Consider the following 25,312-nt stretch of genomic DNA (forward strand, 5'->3'; position numbering starts at 1 on the left):
TAGCACTTAAACCATTGGTCTGTGTAGGAATCGATGGATAATAAACAAGTAGAAATGAAATGGAAATTATTTCATGTTTTCCTCATAAATCCCATATAAATATAGAGATCTGTAGATAATTATACATAGGACATCACAAGCAGTGCTGTACAGGTGTACTTGGTGATTAACTTGTAATATAAATTTCAGAGACCATATTAGTCCCTTGATGATGATAATGAATGTTTATGTGAGGATTCTGCAGTCAAAGAAACTGTTGGGTTGTACAGAGTGTTCTGTGCATTACCACTGAATCATCCAGTTGGCCTAACCAGTTTAGCTTATGTACCTGTGTGTAGTTCTCAGTTTGGTAATTAATTTCTGTGTTATGGGACCGCCTACAAAAGTAATAAAGCAGCAGTGCCAGAGATTTTCTGCAGTAGTACCAGCTATGGATGTAATTTCATTTGAAAAAAAGGTCTTTTCATGTTGCTTTTTGCCCAAAAAAAAACACGACACCCCCCCCTCCCCCCCCAAGATTTAGAATTTTTTTTTTCCATGTGTGAAGAATGCACACTCTTTTCCAATACAGCACATTTTTCAGAACGAGTGTGCCCTATTCACGAAGAGTGTGCAGTCTTTTCAAACAGTGCACTCTGTTCACAGTAGTGCCCCTGAAGAGAAAATAGAAAAACAAAAAAATACCCTTAAATGACACAGGAACCAAAACAAAATGAAGATATTTTGGCTGTACACCCCTGACTTATCCATTGAGAGATTTGTAGCCATACTGACTTATTGGCTGTGTTTCATGAATATACTAGGAAAAAATGCCCGTTTCTGAGCGGAATGAAACGGGCGCTAGCAAGGGGCCCCCTCCCTCCGTCCCTCCGAGCTACTTGCCTTGTTCGCTGTGGGTGGCGTTTCTGTTTCGGCCCTCGAGTGTCATAGCTCCGCCCTCGACATCATGACGTTTTGACGCGAGGGCGGTGCAGACACTCCAGGGCACACCAGATATCTCGGGCGCCTCAACTTCCGTGGAGGCTTCAGAACGTTGGGTTTGCCTTTTATATAGAGAGATTTGGTGGATATCTGGACAGTGCCAAATTAGAGCATCAGAGGAAAAGTCCTATGGCCATTGTCAAAAAGAAATCTGTGATGATTCTTGTTTGTTTTTTTTTTAAAGGGGCTTGGCAGTTTCCTCCTTCCTCTTTTCAGGATTTCAGTTCAGTTAGAACTGGTCTGTAATGACTAACAGCGCCATGAGTCTCCATTTGCAACAACTTGGTTTTCTTTTCCATTTTGAACATCTGTTTGCCACAGATTACCATTGCCTGTGAAACTTGTTTCTTATTTATCCAGTAGGTGTCACTGTTGAGTGATTGCTGAAACTTCTGTCCCAGCCCTACCCACAGGGACTGTGAATTCTGCCTATGCAGGATTATTATTATTATTATTTGTTACATTTGTATCCCACATTTTCCCACCTTTTTGCAGGCTCAATGTGGCTTACATATAACCATTAACGGCGTTAGCCGATTCCAGTCTGAACAAATACCTGGTACGAATGAATACAAAGTGATATAGTGGTAGAATGAGGTACATGTATGGTAGGTACAATTGGGGGGAACTTAGAGAGGGAAAGGGGGAAGAAGAGTCAGGTAAATGTCCGTTATGGTCTTTGGTTACATTGTGTCGCAAGTGTCCTTGTATTTTTATGTTGGGTCAGTGGGGTATGCTGTTCTGAACAGGTCTGTCTTTAGTTCTTTCCCAAAATTTAGGTGGTCGAGCGTAGTTTTTACTGCTTTTGGCAATGCATTCCATAGTTGTGTGCTTAGGTAGGAAAAGCTGGATGCATAGGTAGATTTGTATTTGAGTCCTTTGCTGCTTGTGTAGTGGAGGTTTAGGTATGATCGTGCAGATTTTGTGGTGTTTCTGGTAGGCCGGTCGATGAGGTCTGTCATGTATCCCGGTGCCTCGCCGTAAATAATTTTATGAACAGTCGTGCTCCAGCCAGTCTGACCAACTGAAGTAAAGCTTTGGGGTCAAACTTCCCACGTAGTTTCACACAGCACTGATGCTGAGTCATCAGGCCAGTCCATAGTAATTCCTTTAGAGGTGTTAAAATAGAGACAGTGAAAAGGAGTTTTCTTGGTGTGGAGAAAGTTTTTTTTTTTGTTGTTTATATTTATTAGTATTTGATATACCGTTCTATCATGAAATGCCTAGCCACCCTCCTGAGGTTACCCCACGGCCACTTAGAGGGTCTATTCCCAGCACAGCTCAGGTCAGTCTGCACCTGCCTCTTGTCCTCTACACCAGCACTCTTCTCCCACCGACTGGGTCACATCCGCCTCTGGGCGAGTCTCCTGCTCTCAAATGATTTCTAGGTTACTGAAGCCACACTCCCAGTGGTCCCACAGTTCCCAGAAAGCACTCACAGACCCATCAAACAAACCACCATGATTCTTTATCAGTGCAGAGAGGCGGGGCGAACAAACAATTATATTTATTCTCTTAAAAAAAATTGAACAATGAACCAAAAGAAGTGCAATCAGCACAGGTAACTGAAATATGGATCAATTTGTTTACTTCCTAAAAAGTACCTGGGGAGATCAGGACATATAACTGTTCACCAGTTATTAAATGCAACTGTTTTTTTGCAGGGCTTTAGCAAAGATATGCCAGATGGTCGGATTAGTGAAGGTCAGATAATCAAAACGTACCGTAGTTCATGTGAAATACAGTATGTGCATAGAACATAGCTATTTATGCTGAGCTTTCAAACAATGACAAGAGACCAATGGTCCGTGGAAAATTATATCAAACTTTGAATTCTTTTAACATTCAAACAATGACCAATGTAATTATTTTTTATTTACGAAAGAGATTCCAAATGATTTTCAATTTATTTTTCATTTTGTTATTTTATTTGTTACATTTGTACCCCACATTTCCCCACCTATTTGCAAGCTCAATGTGGCTTACGTGGTACCTTAAAGGCATTCGCCAGTCGGTTGAATAACAAATACAAGGTTGAATTGTGGTCGAATGAAGTAGGTGTGTGTCAGGCACCGTGAAGGTTGAAGGGAATGAAGATTGTGTATTGTCCAGTACGATCATTAGTTGTGTTGTGTTGCTGGGTGTGGGGGTTTACGTTGGATAAAATTAGGATATAGTTTTATAGCTGTATGGCTGAGTAAGTAGAAATATGTCAGAAGATAAGTGTTAAAAAGAGTTCTTTCCTAGAGTACCCATATCCATTGAGATCTTGAAACACTTTTCTACTGTGGAAAATAGTAATTCTTTTGTACTTTGTCTAGCATCAGTATCATTGGGGTTTCACAGACACTGCCAGGCACAGTAGAAGGAAACTGTGACATGTTTTGACTGCATTGCTTTCCTCACTAGAGCATCTTAATGAAATTAGCTAGATGATTTACAGTCACCACTGTTAACAAATGGCTTGCTATTTCAGGTATGAAAATGGCTCTGCTTATTATCATGAAGACGATCGAGAAGGTCTTCTTAAAATCTGTAGGCTTGTTATTCATTCTCGCTATGACGACTACACTATAGAAGGATTTGATGCCTTATGTAAGAAACAGCCTGTCATATATATTAGTTCTGCTTCAAGACCGGGACTGGGACAGTATCTCTGTAATCAGGTAATGTGGTATAACCATAAAATTATAAACACATGCCATGTAATGTATATTTATAGACTGCATCACTTATGTTGCATATTCTGTAGGGAGAAATAGGACTTGCTTTCCAAAGGCTGAAGCATGTAATATATGAAAATTTAAATTACATCCTAAGAAAGCAGCCAACTAAAGCACTTGGAGGGCATTCTCCAAATCTAATCAGGAAGTTGCTAGGACAAAGCTCCGTAGCCTTCTAGGCAAATTAGAACCATGGCTGTGATCTAGTACCATGAGCCTTCACTCGCTGCAACAAAGAATTTTTTCCCCTTATTTTGTATCACCTTTTAACTTAAGTCCAATTATTTCAGTGACAGTCTTTGGCCAGGAGTAGGGCCAGTGCTAGCCATACTGGGGCCAAGGACAAAAACGGGGGAGGAGGCCTCAAAACCTATCTGCAGACTATTTCTCCTTCAGCTTCAGGCAAGTTTATGGCCTTCCAACCCCGTTAACTCTTTGCATCTGAAAATTAGACATTTTGCAGGTTGTGGTACTTTTAACTGGGCTAGTGTTAAGCATGCTGGGTCCCAGGGCTGAAATTTGGGAATGAGCCCCAAACCCAAACAGCAGGTTATATCTCCTTCAGTTTCAGACAGGCTTGGGCACCCAGGAACTACTCTGCACCCCCTAAGGCTGGCCCAGTCTTTTAAATGCACCAAGATAAGAATAAAACAAAGATGTGATAACAGCTGAACTCTCTAGACCACTTAAAACCCTTGTTTGCATGTGACCAAACTGGTTTTCTTTTAATGTTTTGTTCTTATCTGGCCAGCCTTCTTCCTCAGACAGTCTAAGAACAAAGGCCAACTTAGGTGCAAGTTCCTTTGCCTCCTCAGAAAAAGCAGTTTGTGTAAGCAGATAACCTAAAGTAAGACCTAAGCTTAAATACCCCAAAACTGTTTGTGAAGATCAATTATAAATCAGTCTTTGTCTTTCGGCCACCTCTGTAATACTAGTCCTTGTTTCAGTGAATTGGCACCTGTTTAAACTTACTGGGGTATATATTCAGCCTGTGGTGAACAGCCACAGAATTGATTAACCTTGGATATTCAGTTCTAGGCCGTGCTCAGACTCTGAGCTTTGACTATCCAGGTATGTGTGGTCACCCAGAATTTAGATGTGCACTGGCTGATATTTAGTCCAGTGCCTGGTTTGTTCGGCAGATAAATTTAGGACAGCCTTTTTGCTGTCCTAACTGTATCCATTTACTTAGCTGGCTAGCGGACTGAATGTCGCTAATAACTGGTTAAGTTCTGGTGCCACCCTGGCACTAACCAGGCGGTGCCTGGGTGGTCACAGGCAATATTCAGTGGCACTAATTCAATGAGGGAAAGAATTTGCGCTTTTTGAATTTGCCATACTGTAGATTACTGGCTTCTCTGATTCTTCTGAGGAGATACTTTAAAGGAGGCGTTGCTATTTGAAGAGATAAAATTACCATATTAAATTGTAACTGTGTACATATATTCCAAGAATGCAGCTCCAGGTGTAGTAGAGTCATTAAATTTAACTGAATTTTTAGATACTTCCCAAGATGATATATTTCCTCTAGGGCTACACTTTTGGTGGCGTTTGCTTCTGAACAGGATAAGACCAGAATACTTAAAGGTTATTTCTCAAAGAAAGATCTTAATTTTTGTGGACAGATTTTCCGGGTCTTTCCTTTTGTGACCAGAGCTACCCAGTAAAGAATGAAGAACGAGGCGGGGACAAAGTTTGTCCCCATCCCCATGAGCTCTGTCTGATCCCATCCGCAGAAGCCTCAGTTATGATTTTATATTTAAATCATTTTATAAAAGTATAAAAATAAACAATATTCTGTACAACCGTCGTTTTATAAATCACAAGCAGTACAGAACAAGGATCAAAAAAATTCCCCATCTCCCCCTCCCTCTTCACAAATATTCCCTCCATTATTGGGAAAACTGATTACTACAGAATGCTACATAGAAAATTCATGCTAACAGCCTCGATCACACACACAACACAAATGCCAAATACATAATAGCTGACCAAAAATGATAAACATATATTAAACCAAAACCCCAAGAAGCCACACCAAAGAAATAGAAGGCGATACATTTCCTCTTATACCAAGGGATGGTGTTAGGAGAGTGCAACTAGGACAACTGCCCCCTGGGCAGAAACAGGAAGTTACATCAGAGGCAGGAGCCAGCAGAGGAGGGAAGGCCCTGGAGCAGGTCTATAGGGGATCTTCTTCACGGCTCAAAATGGTAGAAAGACAAGCTGCGATGGGGAGGGGAGGGAGTGAGAGAGGAAGGAGACACTGGATCACTGGACACTGCTTGGTTTGTTTGTTTTTTACTGTGGGAACAAGGCTTGTTACTGCTCCTGCAGGGTAGTAAAAGGTTTTGCTCCAGCACCAGTGGTAAAAATGCGGCAGTAATTTTTATTTTATTTTTTTTAACCATGGATTACCACAGGTCCCCGTGTCATTCTCTACTACCCAGCAAATGCGCAGACAGTTTCTGTTTTTAAAGGAATGTGGTGGCTTTGGGAGCAATGTTCTTTTTGAGATTCCCTTGCAAATGTCTAATTTCTTATGAAGATGAGAATTATGTAGTTTTTTATTCTTCTCAATTAGAGACTTTTCTGTTAGGGAGAAAAGGTCTGTATTTCTGATCTGAAGAAGGGTTACCTTTGAAAGCTCATCAAAGAATGTATTAAGTTAGTCCAATAAAAAACGGTATCATCATCTTTTCTTTTATTTCTGTTTACAAGTAGACCAAAATGGTTACCCTACCACTTTATCCTGTAATCATAAATGTAGATTTCTGTCATTAAGGATAGCATTGAGGTAAACTGGAGTCTTTTCTCTTGCAGCTTGGCCTGCCCCTCTCTTGCCTCTGCCGTGTGCCCTGTAACACTATGTTTGGATCTCAGCATCAGATGGTGAGTTTTATAGGGCTTTCTTGTGTGGAAATTTCAGGGAGAATATATGGGAAACCTTTGTGTAGAAATGTTCTTTAGCCTGCTAGCAGCATAATTGGTATCAGTACATCTTAGATCTGTAAGCTGTCATCGTTATCTGAAACAGAATTAAGAGCACTCACAATACATTTTGTAAAATGTCATGATTCACCAGGAACGTTCTCTTGCAGAACAGATGAAAATGTTGGGTTATAACACCTTTTCATTGCTACTAAAACAGAGAGAGGCTGTGCCTATCCATAATGTCTCATTTGCATGAAGACCTTCTACAGAAGAAACTAGTGCAAACTTCTTATCCTCCTCCAGCTTTTCAGACAAAACACTTTCTATATATAACCTCAAATTATGACTATTTTAACCAGCTATTAGACATGGCAAAGAAATTGCAATGCAAGTACAACTTTCAGGCTGTGAAAGTAATGACATTTAGAGAAACTGTTATTTTGGGATCATTTTAGCATAAACCTAGTTTGAAGCTGTTTCTTCTTCCAGCTTTGCAGTACCAGCTAATAGTGATAAAAATAAGACATTTGTGAACATTTGTCTTGCCCCCTGAACAGTTGTGATAGTGAGTTTGAGCCAAACACTACCCAGAGCCACTGAGAACAGTGTAGGATTTTGACCACATTACATCTTAGACCTGCTGAGAGCTGCACAATGCCAAAAGGGAATAGCTGTTCTGAGCAGTGCCAGCAGCATACATTGGGAGAAGGTAAGGGTAAAGGGTCATGGATTTGATATACTGTCTTTCTGTGGTACAAAACCAAAGCACTTCTCTATATATAAAAGGCACCACCAACGTTCTAAATGAAGCCTCCAGCCGGAAGTGTGAAGGGGGAGAGATATCCGGTTTCCCCATGAGTGTCTGCCCCGCCCTCTCTCTCTCTGTAACACAAACAGTGAAGGAAAACACAGCAAAGCACGAAATCAAATCGCTCTCTCTGTAACAGTGAAGGACTCAGAGGGGGGAGGGGAGATCTCTGTAACACAAACACAGCACAGCAGGAAACTTAACACTGAAGGACTCGACTCCGAGGGGGGAGGGGACAGACAGCACAGGGGAAGGGAGAGAGGGCAGGGACACACACATTCCCACATGCACACTCTAAAGAAATCCTTGCTAGCCCCCGTTTCATTTGCATCAGAAACGGGGCTTTTTTTACTAGTTACAAATATTATGTGCAAGTACTTTCTCTGTCCCTAGTGAACTCACTATCTAAGTTTTTGTATCTGGGGCAATGGAGGGTTAAGTGGCTTGCTCAGGGTCACATGGAGCTGCAGTTCTGCAGTTAGAATCAAACCCAGCTCCCCGGGTCCTCAGCCCATTGTACTAACCATTAGTCTACGTCTCCAGAAGTGAGGAGGAAATGGAATATTTGAAGGGAAAAAGGTTTTTTAATCCAAGAAAGGTTGAGAATCGCTGGTCCAGCATGTGTTCAATATGTTCACACAGCTCACCAAAGATGAGCATTTGTACTCTATATACCTTGGCTTAGGATTGAGGTTCTTTACTGTCATGGTATGTGCAATACTGACCTATTTGAAGTCATTGTTCCCCACTCACCAAAGGTTTACTCAAATGAAATGCTTAATCTGAAGGATTTTGCAATATTGTACAAAACAGCCAACCTTCTACTATTAATAAGGGCTTTTTTTTTAATGTTGTTTTGGTTTTTGTTTAAATCTATTGGTTTCTGCTGCCCCCATACCTCCCCAGGCACACTGCCTGCCAGTGATCCTCACTGGTCTAGAACTGAAGACATTTTGAGCCAAAAATCTAATTCAGTAGCATTTCCCAAGTTCCTATATTGCCTATAATCTGATGGGACATATTAGAGCCCAGAAATCTACTGTGGAAAGAGTTCCTGGTATAACCCCCTTGAAAGAAGTGATGTACACTAATTGTTGATTTGCATAATGTAATAGGAGCTTTATTATCTTTAATACTGTATTGGTCCAATTATAAGATGGTCTCTGTTGTAACATAACCCCGTGATCTGAGAATTAACAGAAAGTCTCTTCCGTCCTTCAGTCAAAGGGCTTTAATAAGTTGAAAAATGAATGCTCGAAGCATTGGTCAAAGGAATGTTTAGCCAACCATCTGGCAAAGAGTGACAGCATATGTGGTTCATGCCCATGGTAGTAGGTGGCATAGTTCCAATGAAGTGAGCAGCGAGTAACCTGCTGGGGTATTGTGTGGGTGTGCAAATGTGTATGGTGTGTATTTGTGTCTGAGTAGGTAGAGTGTGAGTGAATTGATACCCGCCCTCTGCGTGGGTGCTAGCGAGTACATAGTTGGTGTGGATATGCATATCAGTAGAACATATGTTTGTGAGGCGATCGGATGGAGGGGGGGGGGTGAGTCTGCATGGCTACTGTGTAGGTGTCTGAGTGCATAAAATGTGCATGGTCCATTCTTTCCTCCCTGTCCTGTCCCTTTTTTCAATGGTCTATGGGTCCTCTTCCTCCCTGTCTCTTCCTTGACACGTTTCCCTCCCTCAACCCTCTCCTTTTACTATTTTTACATCTGCTTTTCTTCCCCCCACCGCCAAACCCTACCTGTGAGCAGTACATGTTGGCTGCATGTGGAAGGGTAAGAGTGGCTTAGTTTTTGTTCCAGTGGAGCAAAGCAGCGTACTGGAAAAGCATCTGGAACCTCTTCCTATGCTGTGGCAAATAGGACCTGGCTTTTGTGATAGCTGTGCTGTTCAGGTCCCTGATGTTGCAGCTTTGTTTCCTGTGCTGCTGTCAGGTGATCCTATTCTCCCATCAGGGATCGAAAACCTTGCATGCATTTCAGTTTGTCATGCCACCATATATGACCATTTCTGGGAAAGCATGACTCAAGTCACCAAACTTCAGTCATGTTTTCCCAGAGACAGTCATATATATGCATAAAATTGCGGCCTAGACTTGCTGGATGGACAGAGAGACAGACAGCTGACAGTTGGACATAACTTTGGCAACAGGAAGGTGCTGTCACCATTTTGTGAAACACTCGAAGACCAACAAGAGCTACTTGTGGAGCTTTTTGTTTTTCCAATAGTTTTGTCAGGCATAGAAATAAATTATCTACGAGGAGCTTCTGTTGGTGCTGGAGCAGTGCTGGAATCCATAATGCAGCTGGAGCAGCAATGTTCGTTGGAGGCTCAGTGGTTCTTCAGTGCCTTCAACTAGAACCGTGGCAGTCAGCAGGTTTTTGCTGGTGTTCAGTAGGAGACTGGGGAGCAGAAACGGCAGAGAAATTTCAACAAAACATGGGGATAGGGTGGAGGGGAAAAAAAGACCTGCCTGAAGCAGCAGTTTTGTTGGCTTAGGGAGGAGGGTGGGCAGCTTGGGGGCATGCTTGTTGACATTCAGGAGGATAGGTAGTGGAGGAGTGGCCTAGTGGTTAGGGTGGTGGACTTTGGTCCTGGGGAACTGAGGAACTGAGTTTGACTCCCACTTCAGGCACAGGCAGCTCCTTGTGACTCTGGGCAAGTCACTTAACCCTCCATTGCCCCATGTAAGCCGCATTGAGCCTGCCATGAGTGGGAAAGCGTGGGGTACAAATGTAACAAAAAAAAAAACAGGTTTCAGCAGAGAGGCTCAAGTGCCAATTTAATTTGATGGGAGGGTGGCATTTTGACCAGGATTATAAGCCAACGTGGGTTTCCAGGCATGTAAATTGTCGTCTTCCTCCCCCCCCCACCCCCCCCCCCCCCAAAAAAAGAAAAACCCCTCACATAATTGAGTCAGTACATTAGTTTGGGGGTAGACACAGCTTCAGTCTTCTTTCCTGTTCTCAGTTGTTCTAAACTTGGTTATATTTTTCCTTATTTTACTACCGAGTTCTGACACTGGTGCTCATTTTTAAAGCATACAGACACAAAAGTTACATACCAGCTTATAATCGAAAGAGAAAAACGCCTATATTTCGACCCAAATCGGGAGATGGGCGTTTTTCTCGCAAAGGCGCCCAAATGGTATAATCGAAAGCCGATTTTGGGCGTTTCCAACTGCACTCCGTCGCGGAAATGAATAAAGTTGACGGAGGCGTGTCGGAGGCAGGACTGGGGCGTGGTTATCAGCCGAGGAGAGATGGGCGTCTGTAGCTGATAATCGGAAAATAAAAAAAAAGGCGTTTTTACCGCAATTTTGGGTCACTTTTTTGGACCTTTTTTTTTCACGAACAAGACCCAAAAAAGTGCCCCAACTGTCCAGATAGCCACTGGAGGGAATCGGGGATGACGTCCCCTGACTCCCCCAGTGGTCACTAACCCCCTCCCACCAAAAAAAAACCCCACTTTAAAAACTTTTTCCCAGCCTGTATGCCAGCCTCAAATGCCGTACCCACCTCCATGACAGCAGAATGTGTTCGATCCTCTCACTGCCTTTCCCTGGGTCAGATGTGGCTCTCGGTTGCACTACAGGGTCACATCAGCATTGCATTGTGGTGGGTGTAGGGTATTGGGCTCCGTGATTTCATTAGCTTGTGTTACAGTCTCACGATGTTGGTAGTTGGTAGGCTCTTCTCCCATGGTGCTTTTCCCCCTGCCTACTGGGTCAGAATGTGCCCTGTTGTGTTTCCTGTTGTAGTCCATGCGGTAGTGGCCATTTTTGTAAGCCAGTTTTAGTTCCCTTTCCTGTGTTAGCCACATTAGACAACTTAGTTCTTGCCTTGAATATGGCTGAAAGAGGGCATTGTACAGCATTCTGCCAGCTCTGACCTACTGCTAATCTCAGAACCAGGGAGACTCGTTGCCAGTGGGGCACAACCTATGCAGTTAACTGTGAGTAAACGTGCTTATTCCAATAAAGGACGTTTTCGGAGAGATTAGTCTTCAGGTGTCAACTGGTGTGCCAATGTTATACAGCAGCAACAAGTCCTAGAGGCCTGCGTGTATGCAGGTCCCTGGAGCACTTTTAGTGGGTACCGCAGTGCACTTCAGGCAGGTGGACCCAGGCCCATCCCCCCCCCCCCCCCCACCTGTAACACTTGTGCTGGTAAATGGGAGGCCTCCAAAACCCACTGTACCTACATGTAGGTGCCCCCTTCACCCCTAAGAGCTATGGTAGTGTTGTACATTTGTGGGTAGTGGGTTTTGGGGGAGGGGGGTTGGGAGCTCAGCACCCGTGGTAAGGGAGCTATGCATGTGGGAGCATTTTCTGAAGTCCACCGCACTGACCTAGGGTGCCCAGTTGGTGTCCTGGCATATCAGGGAGGCCAGTGTACTACCAATCCTGGCCCCTCCCACGACCAAATGGCTCGGATTAGGACGTTTTTGAGCTGGGCGCTTTTAGTTTCCATTATCGCTAAAAAAAACAAACGCCCAGCTCAAAAACGTCCATTTTTTCAAAAAATACGGTTCGGCCCACCCCTTCACGGACCCGTTCTCGGAGATAAACGCCCATGGAGATAGGCGTTTGCGTTCGATTATGCCCCTCATAGTAACCTATGTAACTTTTTAAGTCTGTTCTTTGAAAATGAGCCTCATTATATCTCTGTCCTTGATAATCATTATCAGACTTCTGCATGACTGCTAAAATAAAAAATACAAAACTGTAACCCTGGGTTGTGTGAACATCGTCCACTGCAACTCGCCTCTGGTCTTTACACTCTTCCTTATTTTTTCAATGGCAGGATGTTGCTTTGTTAGAAAGGTTGATTAAAGATGATACAGAATCTGGGAAACTACCTTTGCTGCTTGTGGCAAATGCTGGTAAGTGATTTAAAAAAAATGGTAACTTAGACATAAAAGATATTAGGGTTTTTTTTGTTTGTTTGTTTTTAGTATTGGGTTGTTTATGTGGTCTTTGAGGCTAGTGCAGTTTCCACAATTGTCATATGTCAGTATCTTCACAGAATATCCAATTTTCAGGAGTAATAAGATAGCAAGATAGTAAAGATGATTTAAAATTTACATACCACCTTTCATCTACGCTGCACTCAACAGGGCCGCAAAGAGAGGGGACGAGATTCCCCAGGCCCAGCCTCTCAGCGCCAAAAGGTTCTGCTCCCTGTCTCTCTCCTGCTCCTGTGTGTTGGGACTCAGGTGATTGTGTTAACGCGATAATCCGGGTCCTGGCACACAGGAGCAGGAGAGTGACAGACCGAGGGAGGAGCAGATGCAGGAAGGTAAGTGGGGGGGCCTGTGGATGGGGACAGCAGCCTGAGGGGGGCGGTGACCTGGGCCCGGCTCTGGCTGTCAGCGGCCCTGGCACTCAAACACAGTTCCTCTTTGTAACACTTCAGAAATATGTTTGCATCCATATCTGAGAAAAGGTTTGGATTTCTTTCAGCTCTGGGACAGTGCTTGTCTGCTTCCAAAAGAGGTCAAAGTGACATTAGTTATCACTCAGTTACAGATGAGTAAACCGGGTCACTAGAGTCTGTGTCACAGACACCATTCATTTATTTGTTCCCACTCCAAGGCTGGAATCTGGGCTCCATCAATTCTGGATGCTTAAGTTTTCAAAGTCAAGACAGCTTTGCAGCAGGGGTGTATCTGACCTTCAGCAGTAGTGGGGGCCAGAGCCGAGGTGAGGGGGCACATTTTAACCCCGCCACCGCCATCATCATTGCAGACACCCCTCCCCTCCGCTTGCTCGCCGTCACCTACCTGGGCTAGCGAGGACCCCATCCCCCGCCAGCCGAAGTCTTCTTCCTTCCTTTCAGGTTTCTGAGTCTGAAGTCGTGCAGGACGTCAGACTCAGAAACCTGAAAGGAAGAAGACTGACTGGCGGAGGATGGGGTCCCCGCCAGCCCAGGTAGGCGACGGCGAGTGGGCAGGGGGGGGTCCAGGGCCAAATCTACAGGGGCCCTGGCCCCCATGGCCCCATAGCAGCGACGCCCCTGCTTTGCATTATCATTTGTATAAGTCTGCAAATGGAATAGAAATGTAGCCTGTTTTTTTTTTTTTTGCTAGAGTTCCAAACATCTGCATGACAACAAAGCAGGACTGTACTCTGGTCTCTCAGATCTGGGATCAAATCATGGACCATAAGGCTTCTTTTATTGATATGGGAGGAGTGTTTGTCCCTTTTACTTTCCATTAATTCCTTTCTACCTTCTATTCAGGTACACCAGGAGCAGGGCATACAGACAAGCTAGGACGCTTAAAAGAATTGTGTGAGCAGTACAACATGTGGCTGCACGTGGAAGGGTAAGGACGTGGCTTAGATTTTCTTCTAGTAGAGCAAAGCAGCGTACTAGAAAAGAATCTTTCCAAATATATTGAATACCTACAGTCTTTGCAGAACAATATATAAGATCCAAAAATGCCCGACTTGGTTAAGTTTTAGCATTTAGCCTGCATCAGGACCTAATTTACATAAAATCTGTAGAACAAGCAAGATCATAATCAGTCATAACATAAACTAATATTATCATTACTTAGCTTCCTACTATTTGAGAACCTGTGGGATAGTTGTGTCCATCAAACAGCAGGTGGAGATAAAGAACTCCAGCAGGTGGATGGACACCCTTTTCAGCCACTGGTCCAGTTGGTCAGTTGGTCGCCAGTTGAGCTTATGGGTGGCTTGGATCTGTAGAGTCATATCTGGAAGTCTTCAGATCCTTGTCCATGGAGCCCCTTGAATTTACTTCTTCGCTCCCTTCATCTTTCCCCTGTTTCCTGTGGAGCTTTCCTTTTCCAACACAACAACCTTGTCAAAAAAAAAAAAGAGAGGAGAAGGAAAGAGGTTTGCTGGAGAGAGTGTGACAGGGTATCAGTCCTAAGCCTTTCTCATCTGCGGTATGATATGTGGAGACTGTAAGCTTGGGGGGAGTGGCCGACGGGTAAGTCCGATTAAAGTTTGACTCTGAATCGCTTGGAGGGCTGCAAATCTTCTTGGTGCAGGGGAGGGATCCTGACTCACTGCTCGGGACACATTGTGCTGCGATAGTGACAGTCAGGGTGAATGGCGGTTCCCACTGTGGGACCCGCCGGCTGGCATCGGGGTTTTGCAGTGCGGAGTCCTGCAGAATACAGAGGAAGCGGTTGGTGTCAGCACATCTTCGGAATCAGTGCGGCATCCGAATATGCCAGGATCTTCAGACTTTCTGGCAGGACTGATGCACAGTTTGATGTAGGAAAGCACAGAAATGGACAGTGAGGAGCAGCTTCTGGCTGATCACCTGTGGAGCACAGTTGCCATTTTACAGCCGCAGGACCCGACAGAGCATTTGACTGCACTGGGATCTTTGCTTTCTCTAAAGTTTTTATAGTGGCCTTATACCAGACCTATCTACTGAAGTAGGGACGGTCAGAGATGCTGCAAGGTACTTCAGTTTCTTGCCCCATGTTTTTGTTGGCGTAAATGGATGCACATACATTTAGACACTGAAGTATGAATTAAGCATATTCTATAATCGGCGCCTAAATCTAGGCACCGATTATAGAATACGCTTAGTCGGCACTGATTTCAGTGCCAGATTTTTTTAGGCACCATATATAAAATCTTAAGCGCTTTTTGTGGCATGGGCAGAGACTGTGTGTGAGGCATGTGGCAGTTAATGTGCTGAACTCATGCCCCGATGCTCAGTTCTCTGTTCTGTTTCGAACAGTGCTGTAAAAATACCGCAGGGGTGAGAAAACAAGGCAAATGTTCCACCAGATCCAATGTGGAGGATAAAAACAAAAGGTATACGTAATAAGAAGATAAACAGCTTTTATTTAAAATCAAAGGTTCCCAGAGATTTACACACCTGTGCCTGACATGGCCATGTTTCGCCTTGAAACGGCTTCGTCAGGGGCTAAGTTACCAGCTTGTGGAAAATTACAAACTTCACTACATCTGCTCCAACAGATAACAAGGTTAAAAGCAATGCTTCTTTCTCTGAGTGTGGTCGTATTATTTCTGAACAGTCAACCCTTCTTTTCACAAACATGTAACCAGTCACCAAAATGAAACTAACTTATTATCACTGTAGGCCACATTGAACAATGTTAATTGGAAAATGTGGGATATAAATTCCGAAATAAAAGTATTTGGAAAGATATTTTTCTGCTGCACAACTTCACTCCGCTGTTGTGGCTTGCTTGTTTGCAGTGTTTGGCGTCTTTTTGGTTTTCATTAGATTTTCTCCTGCTTCACTGCACTGCTCTTTCTTACATATCATTACCTATTTGACACTTTAATGAAGTAAACACTTGAAATGCATTCCTTCATTGTTTGTTCTTCCTTAGGTAAGGGAGGTTTGATTTATTGCACAGAAGAAATAGCCTCTCCTCCAACCAACTGCATAAAATAGTTAATGGGAGAATTAGAAAACTATAAATATTTAATGAACCATAACAGGAGTATTTTTGTAATTTCAGGGTAAATTTGGCAACCTTGACTTTAGGTTACGTCTCCTCTTCAGTACTGGTATGTTCATTTTCTTAACCCTGGAAATACTCTGTGACAAGTTGCTGTCAGTTTATCTATTTCCAAATCGCCTGAGTTGAAGTACATTTGTTTTAAATACATGTCATAGTGTCCTATAGATTTGAATTTCTTGTCATAATGCCTGTAAAAGCTGTTCTGTTCAGATTTTCCACATATTGTTCACTTCATTGTGTGCGCTCACTAAGATCCAGAATAGGATGTTTTGTGCTTTCTCCATTGGGAATATCGGAAAGCTACTTTTTCTTTTTGCATTCTTAGGCTGCAACAAAATGTGACAGCATGACTCTTACTCTGGGACCGTGGCTGGGTCTCCCTGCTGTGCCTGCAGTAACCCTCTACAGACATGAGGATCCTTCTTTGGTAAGCTAGTGGACACAAGCTCACAAGAAAGATGTGTATATGTAAGGGGCCATGTATGAGAAACACGACCGTGTTGGGTCGTAATAAATTATTCTGGTTTCCAACATCTGTGGCTTCAGTCTGGTCCTTCTGGATATCTTCCGCTTGTTTTGTTGTTTCCATGTATGAGAAAGCATTAGAATTAACACTTGTTATTTATATGTGCCTTATTATACTGATTAGGTGGCTACGAGGTGCAATTTTTGAATTCTTCTGTCGAGGTTTGTTTATAGTGGAGTCTGTAGTTATATGGTCCCCCCCCTGATAATCACCTAGTCCCAGAGAAGGCTATAATAGGTGGTAATTCTTTCTCTGATATTTCTACTTACCATAAGAAATATACCAATAGAGTTTCTGCCTCCTTACACCCACCCCAAGATACAGTGGACCAGCCACCCCCAAGATATGGGGTGACAGAAAAGACAGAAGCTATGTTCCTTCCAAGTAGAAAGTTTTTACTACTTACTAATCCAGATAATAACGAAGCAATCAGGCAGTAAATTTGTTATGAGAGGGAGAGAGAGATCACTGCTGTAAAAAGTTACTCACTGATAATCATCTCAGCCTCTGTCTAAATACAATACAACAGTGCCTTATATACAGTGGATTGGGCATCGTTTCCCCTCCCAAATCATACAGCTTTGCAACTTCAGCTAATTTCTGTCTGTCTTTATTGTTTACATAGAATGGAACATACTATCTGAATGTTATGGAACACAGCAAGTCCAAGTTTTCTTTTACAGGAGATTGTAGCCATCATTTTGTTACAGGAATTTTTCCAAGACTCGGGTCTTATGAATTGTTTTGACTAAAAACCTCAACACGTCTTCGCCTTCAAACTGTGTACATTCTTAGTATCCTTGTGATATAAAGTCAGTGGCACCAATTCTGTCAGGGAGGGGAAGAGTGCTCCTTGCTGAATCAGTATGACCTCGAATTTACAGCTTTGAACAGAAAGTAAAGATGCAGCTTTCAGGCATTTTAAGTTTGAGCCTTTAGTTATGCAGTTCATGGGCCATAACTGACTTATCAGTGGTCAGAAAAGTGCAAATCAGTTCAGGTTCTAGGGGCCAGGATGAGCTTATAAGTGGGATTTAGGACTCAAAGGGGGTAGGTCACCTTATGGGGGGGATTGCAAAGTTAAGAAGCAGTACACAGTCACATCTGGAAAGAGTAGTAGGGATCCCGCTTGTTTTCAGGGTTGGGGAAGAAAGAAAGGTTTCTCTGTGCTAATTGGCTGTTTCAGTTTGGGCCACATAAGAAATAGCCATACTGGGTCAGACCAATGGTCCATCTAGCCCAGTATCCTGTTTCCAACAGTGGTCAAGCTAGGTCCCAAGTGCCTGGCAGAAACCCAAATAGTGGCAACATTTAGCTTGGGGGAAACCTGATGTACAAGTGGTGGTTTCCATTAGCATTGATCAGTTGATACATAGGTGTTAAAAACCGCAGGTCATTCACATAACCATGTTGGTTTTAACATTAATTAGCATATAGATCCCATAGAAGGGAAGTTATCAAAGTGGACTAATATAAAGATGGATTGTTTTACTGTTGTCCTGGGTTATTACTAACTAGGTCTCGCTGCATAAAGTGGGATGTGTGCTAAAATAGCATGAGTTGTGGTAAAATAACCCATCTTAATGGTAGCCCACTTTGATAACATAAACATAACTCCCCCCCCCCCCCCCCCCCGGTCCTCTGATTTTAAGCATGACACTTTAGGTCAGTAAGGGAGCTCATTTATCCTAAGGATGTTCTGTTATGGATTCTAATGATCAAATCAGATGAATTGCAGCTGAGATTTAATCACTTGGAAGCACTTCAAAGAATAACATGAATTGCAAATATTTGTGTAGTGTTAATGATGGAAGAAGTAAACTTAATTGTTTGTTTTGCTGGAATAAGATGGGTTTGAAATGTAAGTAATTTTGTCAGACATATATTCTGAGGGTAATTTTCAAAGCTATTTGCCTGAATATAAAGTATTTTACCTACCTAAATTGGCTGTTTGCCTTCAGGAAGGGCTCATTGCTGGACAGTGAGTGTTCTTTGGTCCACGCTGGGAGGAGGTGTTTCCAGCCAGGGTTGTGGCTTGGTCAAGAGGAACATTTTCAGCTCAATGCATGTTATTTTCAGTGAAGAACAAGATACGTTTTTTTTTACCTCTGGCAAGTTTTAAAGCAAGATCACATTCATACTTCTGCTGAAAATCTATGCATGCTTGCACATTGAACATTAAACATATTGGACAGTTTTGAAAGTCTCTCCCTGTGTACCAATATGCCATTATGTTGTCTGTCTTTTCAGTCATTAGCTGCAGGCCTTACATCAAGCCAAGCCACAGGGAAGCTTCGAGCCTTACCACTCTGGTTGTCCTTGCAGTACCTGGGACATGATGGCATTGTGGAAAGAATAAAGCACGCTTCCCAGCTGGTGAGACATAAATGTGGTTGATTACGTTTACCTAGGTCATTTAGGCAAGTCGCTGTATGAGGCATAATCCAGTTTCTGACCAGAAACATTGGGCCCATCTCAGCCTTTTGACATTCTCTCCTAGTGTATGTGGTACTTGTAATGCTGATTGCAAAAGAATGAACTGAAACACCACCATGATGTACTGGAGAGAAGGTTCAAAAAGACAGTACTAATTCATGTCATATATCCTTGAGGTGAACTTTTCTTGCATATGGATCCATCTTGCCTCAGTTTTGTCCTTCACTATTCTAAGCGATTTATGTTACCAGTAATATGGACCAGGGCAGTCGTCTTCCCCCCACCCCCGACTCTGGTTTCTAAGAGCTTCAGTGTGGACATTTTAGGTATGTGTATATTTATTGAGATGTACTAGCCACCCTCATGAAGAGATTCAGACTTCACCAATAAGAATTGTTTTGGATGGTTGTGTGCCTTTCATGTAAACGTGATACTTTAATTATAGATTTTGTAAATTGGTTGCTATAGCAGATCACTATTTTTGGAGAGGATACATAAGACTGCTAGATTAGAGAGGTGTACACTTTGGTAGTGTACTGTGTTATAGTGACTACCTAGTTCTAGCCTGGAAGGGGCTGCGTAATTATTGCTTCTGTATGCTCATGAAATGTAAAAAGAAATCCTTGCAAATAATGAGAAAACCAAGGTGTTTAAAGGCTTGATTTTCATCTCCTTATTACTAATGTGTTTGTCATTATTTTATTACAGAGCCAAAGGCTACTGGAAAATTTGAAGAAACTGAATTTCATAAAAACTTCGGTATAGTATTATTTCATTTAAGCAAAATGTATATTAGTTTATAAAACTGTTTCAGACAGAGTGAAAGGATAACACTTACTGGTGGAAATGTTACCCTTGCTACTGAAGAACGGAAACGTGAAGCTTTCTAGAAAATTAATCCACCTGTAACTGTTCCCAAGAGCAGAGAGTTTTAATAGCATAGTGCAGTGGGTGGAATATTAAAGTAGTAATCGTGAGCCAGTTGGCTCAGTGGCCAGGTATGACAAATTGGAGTGAGGGGAGAGAGGAACCTTGGTCATTTTTCAAGAGCAACATCATGAGGCTGAATTTAGTGCTTGTGATTGCAGGATTTAACAGAAACCCTTATCCACTGCCCCCTGGCTGAGGACTTGTGCTGTTATATCAGGACTAGAGCCCCAATGCTCAAAGCTACCTGGGCTTGCAACGTTTCATTTAGACTGGTTTTAGCCAGTGTATGGTCCACGTTATTGTGCGCCTAACGCACAAAAGGTTTTGGCACTGCTTTTACTGTTCACAGAAGCAGGGCCGTCGAGGGACATGATTTTATTCCTGAATGTCATGTGGCATTTATCACATAGCAGTGTCCGTTAGCATGCTAAACTTTAGTAGATATAGCCCTTAATCTCTTACTCGGATTATTTTCCAAGAATTAATACATGAGTGTATACGAACTGTGTAGAAGTCTTTTTATTTTGTGCTTCAAGCCTGCTGAATGGGTGCAGTATTTGTGACCTAATTTATCAATGTTTTTTTTCCCAGAGGTATGAAACTGGAAAAACAATTCAATAATTTGGGCTCTTTATAGCTTCAGGAAAATGGACAAATGCTTACACTTGCTTTTTTCTTTTCCAAAGGTTGAAGATGAATTTAGTTCCCCAGTGGTGGTGTTTAAATTTTCCCAGGAATTTCCAACAATTGGTATGTAATTTTGAAAAGAAACTGGTTGTCCAAAATGTTTTCTATTTTCAAGTAAAAGACTGAAGGATGAGCTAAATCTTGGAAACTACGTACAAAATATAAAAATAGGTGTGTACTGACCTTATATTGTCTGCAACAAATGTTATTATCTTTAGGTTTCCTGTAAATTTTTGTGTATATTCCCTCGACTATGGCCAGTAGCGTTCGTAGGGGGGGGGGGCAGTCTGCACCGGGTGCATGCCGTTGGGGGGGGGGGGGGGTGCCGCGCGCCTGTCCGTTGTTCGTTCCTTCCATGCTCCCTCTGCCCCGGAACAGGTCTGTTCCGGGGCAGAGGGAGCATGGAACGAACAACGGACAGGTGCGCGCGGCACCCCCCAGCGGCATGCACCCGGGCGGGGGTTCCTTCATGGGGTGTCCTTTCGCCAGGGGGCGGGGTGCGCTGCACCAGGGGGGCAGGGCGCATCGGCGATCTGCCCCGGGTGTCAGCCCCCCTAGGACCGCCACTGACTATGGCCTTTCAAAAGTTAAAATAAATGTAACATTTAGTGAGGAAGTAATGGTTTATTATATCTTACTATACCACTCTAGCTGCACTGGGGCAATAACCTGCATTATTAGCCCCTTAACGCAACTTAAAGGGCTCTAATGTTGGGTTTATTTCCCTAAAGCAGTGCTAAATAAGTTCCCTCCCCCTCCTTTACATGGTAGTAAGATGCAAAACATGCAAAAGCACGTAAAGCAGCTCATTACTATGTAAATTCCATAACATAACTTGCAGTAAACACCGTAAGTTACGGAATAGCCCTAGAATAATGGTAAAATAACCCAAGTGAAAAGCTGAGGATATTTTACTGTCCTGAGAGCAACAGACTTCAGCTGTTACTTCCAGGGCATGGTCCTACCTCATTACTGGTGGTTTAGTGGGTCCCCAGGCAGGAGCAATCCCCGGTTGCTCCTGACCTTCCAGTGCCATCACACAAAATGGCACCCCTAGCAGTAGGCTTGAGGAATTATGACCCCTAGCAGTAGTTCTACCATTAGGGGCACCATTATGTGTGACTGCTCCAAAAGGGCAGGAGTGACTGGTGATCACTCTGGGACCCATTGAAAACCACCAGGGAAAAAGGGAGGACCATAGGAGTTGTGGGGGGTGAGGGGCAGCCATCATTGTGGCCCCTAGATGAATCTGCCTGAGAGCAATGAGCAGTTGCTCTGAGCAGTGGCGTAGCCAGACAGCCAGTTTTGGGTGGGCCTGAGCCCAAAGTGGGTGGGCACAAACTTTTCTCTGCTCCGCCCTCCCTCCACCACTATACCCACCATTTCTCCCTCCTCTCCACCCCTATGCCTACCATTTCTCCCCCTCCCCACCTATCCCCTCTGTATGCAGCATGTGTCCCGCCCCTCCACCTCATACACAGCCAAGACTTCTCCCTTCCTCACCCCTCCACCCCTTTGCTGCATCTCCCTCCCCCACCAACCAAGCCTCATCTTTCCATCTTCCCTCCCCCCTGTGCAGCATCTTTCTTTCCATCTTCCCTTCCCCCTGTGCAGCTGCTGTTTCTTTCCCCCCCCCCCCCCCCCCCCCCCCCCCCCGTGCAGCTGCAGCATCTCACCCTCCTTGCAGGCCCGCCCAGCAGCAAAGTTCCTGACGGCGATTCCACTCGCAGCAATTCCCACACGCTGCCTGCCGGCTGCCGCTCAACAATCTCCTCACGCTACTAAGCGCTAACCCGGAAGTCTCTCCTGCAGAGGAGAGACTTCCGGGTTAGCGCTTAGTAGCGCATGGAGATTGAGCGGCAGCCGGCACTGGCAGGCAGCGTGTGGGAATCGCTGCGACTGGAATCGCTGTCAGGAACTTTGCTGCTGGGCGGGCCTGACCCGGGCCTGCCCGTGGCTATGCCCCTGGCTCTGAGTCCTAATGTTCTTGGGCTGCTGGAACAGCATTACTTGCAAGGTGGCTCACAAGCATCATTATTCATTTATTACTGCAGTCAGCAACCTGTGAGATTGTGATACCACAGGTTGGTGACTCCTGTGGTAATTCAACATGCGATAAGATTGCCCTTTACCAACCTTGATAACTTCCCCTCTTATTCTTTCATTAGGAAAGGTTTCTTGAACCAAGGAATTCTATAAGGCATCTAAAAATGCAGCTCTGATATTTTATACTCATCTGAGAAATGGTCATAGTGAAATATTGGCCACTGTTGGAAACAGGATACTGGTCTAGATGGACCATTGGTCTGACCCAGTATGGCTATAAAAACATACTGAATTATCCATACTGGGTCAGACCAGTGGTCCTTCTAGCCCAGTATCCTCATCTATGGATTCCAAGCCAGTGATTCTTGCAGCTGATATTACATTGTGGCATTGAATGGACAGGGATACACTCTATGATTTTTTTATATATAGTTGCTACATAAGCATTATGTTTTAAGCAGTAATGACATATTTGTACAAAAGTTACCCATTCTGTTTCAGTAAAAGAAAATACTGTAACTTGTATCCCGAGTGATTCATGTTTCTATCGACAGATCAAACGCAATATTCTGCGCAGGCTTCTGTCTTCCAGGACGCAACCAGAAGCATGCAGAGAGAGATTTGTGATGCCTTAAATCAATGGGTAAGATCTGATATTTGCTACAAAAATGATTTGTTTAAACCATTATAATCCGTGAAGCAGTATTATCAGTCTGAATTCTCAACGGTGGAAGTATCTTGACAATTTATGATGATGTGAAAGATGTAGGACGTATTTGCTTTGCATTTTTAGCTTCTTGAGGTTTTTTTGTTTTTGGTTTTGGTTTTTTTTTAATTGCAGCAAGGAATGATTTGTATTTTGGCTTTTAAGTTCCATCTCTCTAAGCATTAACTGTTTTTGTGTAAGCATGAAGGTGTGACTGCATAAAATTTAGGACTTGCTCCGTTTCAGATGGCTGGAGTTTATTATAATTACAAAGCCCATACTTATCTCAGAAAACCAGTGCTATGATTTAATACCACCTCTGATGTACAGGAATACAAACACAATGCATTTTTTTGCGTGTGTCTTTCAAGTTAGGAGAACATCTGGCACTGCAGGTTCCAGCCAGTGGAGTGGATGTAGTAGAGCTTGAAGATGAAGGCACATGTGTACGTTTCAGCCCGCTGATGGTGTCTGCAGGTAAGCTGGTACGTGCTACTGGGTTACAGTGAAAACAAACAAGACCACAATTTTTCTTCCTGCTTCACTGAGCTTCCATCTCAATTGGAGCCAGCCTGTACCGAGGCTACAGCACCATGAGCCTTTATTTACAGCTATTTTAAGATTTTCCCTATTTTAACCCCTCTCCTTCTCCCTTCTGACCCAGCCATCGCAGATCTGATCAGTAGATGTTGCCACTGGGGGTACGGACTTTGAATGCCACCTGTCTATCATCCCTAGTTTACCTAAGAAGCTGAAGCCAGGTCTGGGAGTCAAATGGTGATCTGTTCCACATGGCCGCTGACGCAGCACCATCACTGAGTCTCCAGACCAGTCCTACAGATCTTGATTTTTAAATTAATCCAGCAAGCAAAAACACCTCAACAACCCAGCTTTTTTTTTTTGAGGGGGGGGGGGGAGAGGCAGAGAGGTAAAGAAGTTGTATTATACGTTGGATCTCTAAGGGAGGGGAAGGGATTGTAGATGGCATGGATAGGCTGTATGATTTTTATCTGCCTTCATTTTTCTCTGTTTCTATGTATTGTTGATTGGCAGAGGGGGACTAATTCAGCATTAACATCCATAACATTAGAAGGGAGCCGACCCCCCCCCCCCCTCCCCGCCACTCTATGCCTACCCTCCCACCCCCAAACTAATCCTGTGCTTTCATTTCACTATATTCTATTTAATTTCTCAGGCAAGCAGGTGCTGTGTGTGGGGTGGGGGTGGGGTTGGAGGTGAGAGGGGAGGGGAGATTAAATTCCTTCTGTTTTGCATCTTTCACCATTTGGAATTGACATAGTTTAGGATGCTTTTAAACTGCTGATAATCAGAAATATTTGCATATACTTTGCTAAAGCAGAAGTAAAGTAACTGAAGAGTAACGATTAGTCTAACATGGGGGACAGTCGCAATAAAAAGTGACATGATGTCAAAACACAGAAAAATGTTTTGCAGAGCAATAGTGGAAGACAATTCAAAGCCTAGTGAATAGTGTTTTAGGGGCCATTTTACTAAAGGGTTTGGTGTGCAGCAACCACCAATCAGTATCTCAGCGGTAGTTCTCTCTCCCAGCCCACGCCATTTCCAGCGCTACAAAAATACTTCTATTTTTGCGACGCCGGTGCTTCTCTGGCGGTAATCACTGCCCGGTTACCGCCAGGTTAGCACAGGAGCCCTTACCGCCACCTCACTTGGTGGAGGTAAGTGCTCCTCCCTCCCCCCCCCCCCCCCCCCCCCCCCCAAATGGCCACATGGGAAATAGTTAACTTACTGTATGGCCATTTCTTTCCCAGCAAACAAGACAGTATGAAAAACACGTGCTGATGCTACCGCAGGCTCCCTTGTACTGCAGCTTGATAAAAGGATCCCTTAGTACTCTAAACTTCCTACTAAGCCTGTATAAATATAAAAATACTTCATTATAGAGGTACTGATTAGAGGCTTACTGGTGCCTTGGAAACTATTCTTCAGAGGTCCTGGGTTACTGTGACATGGAGTAATCAACATAAAGGGAAAAATCACAGTGACTGAAAAATTCAAA

The 25,312-nt window shown here is 43.6% G+C and overlaps 1 protein-coding gene across 1 annotated transcript in view; it reads left to right on the forward strand.

Moving 5' to 3' along the window:
• PDXDC1 (pyridoxal dependent decarboxylase domain containing 1) overlaps positions 1 to 25,312 on the forward strand; it is an 83,835-nt gene that overhangs the window by 41,655 nt on the left and 16,868 nt on the right. The window contains exons 6-16 of the mRNA XM_030211715.1: positions 3,458 to 3,647; positions 6,528 to 6,596; positions 12,259 to 12,337; positions 13,696 to 13,780; positions 15,938 to 15,986; positions 16,266 to 16,367; positions 18,717 to 18,842; positions 19,611 to 19,661; positions 20,519 to 20,582; positions 23,120 to 23,208; positions 23,643 to 23,748. Coding sequence (XP_030067575.1) covers positions 3,458 to 3,647; positions 6,528 to 6,596; positions 12,259 to 12,337; positions 13,696 to 13,780; positions 15,938 to 15,986; positions 16,266 to 16,367; positions 18,717 to 18,842; positions 19,611 to 19,661; positions 20,519 to 20,582; positions 23,120 to 23,208; positions 23,643 to 23,748 — 1,010 coding nt within the window. The remainder of the gene's footprint in view (positions 1 to 3,457; positions 3,648 to 6,527; positions 6,597 to 12,258; positions 12,338 to 13,695; positions 13,781 to 15,937; positions 15,987 to 16,265; positions 16,368 to 18,716; positions 18,843 to 19,610; positions 19,662 to 20,518; positions 20,583 to 23,119; positions 23,209 to 23,642; positions 23,749 to 25,312) is intronic.

This window comes from Microcaecilia unicolor, chromosome 8 (genome assembly GCF_901765095.1).
Source record: "Microcaecilia unicolor chromosome 8, aMicUni1.1, whole genome shotgun sequence".
Lineage (NCBI taxonomy): Eukaryota > Metazoa > Chordata > Amphibia > Gymnophiona > Siphonopidae > Microcaecilia > Microcaecilia unicolor.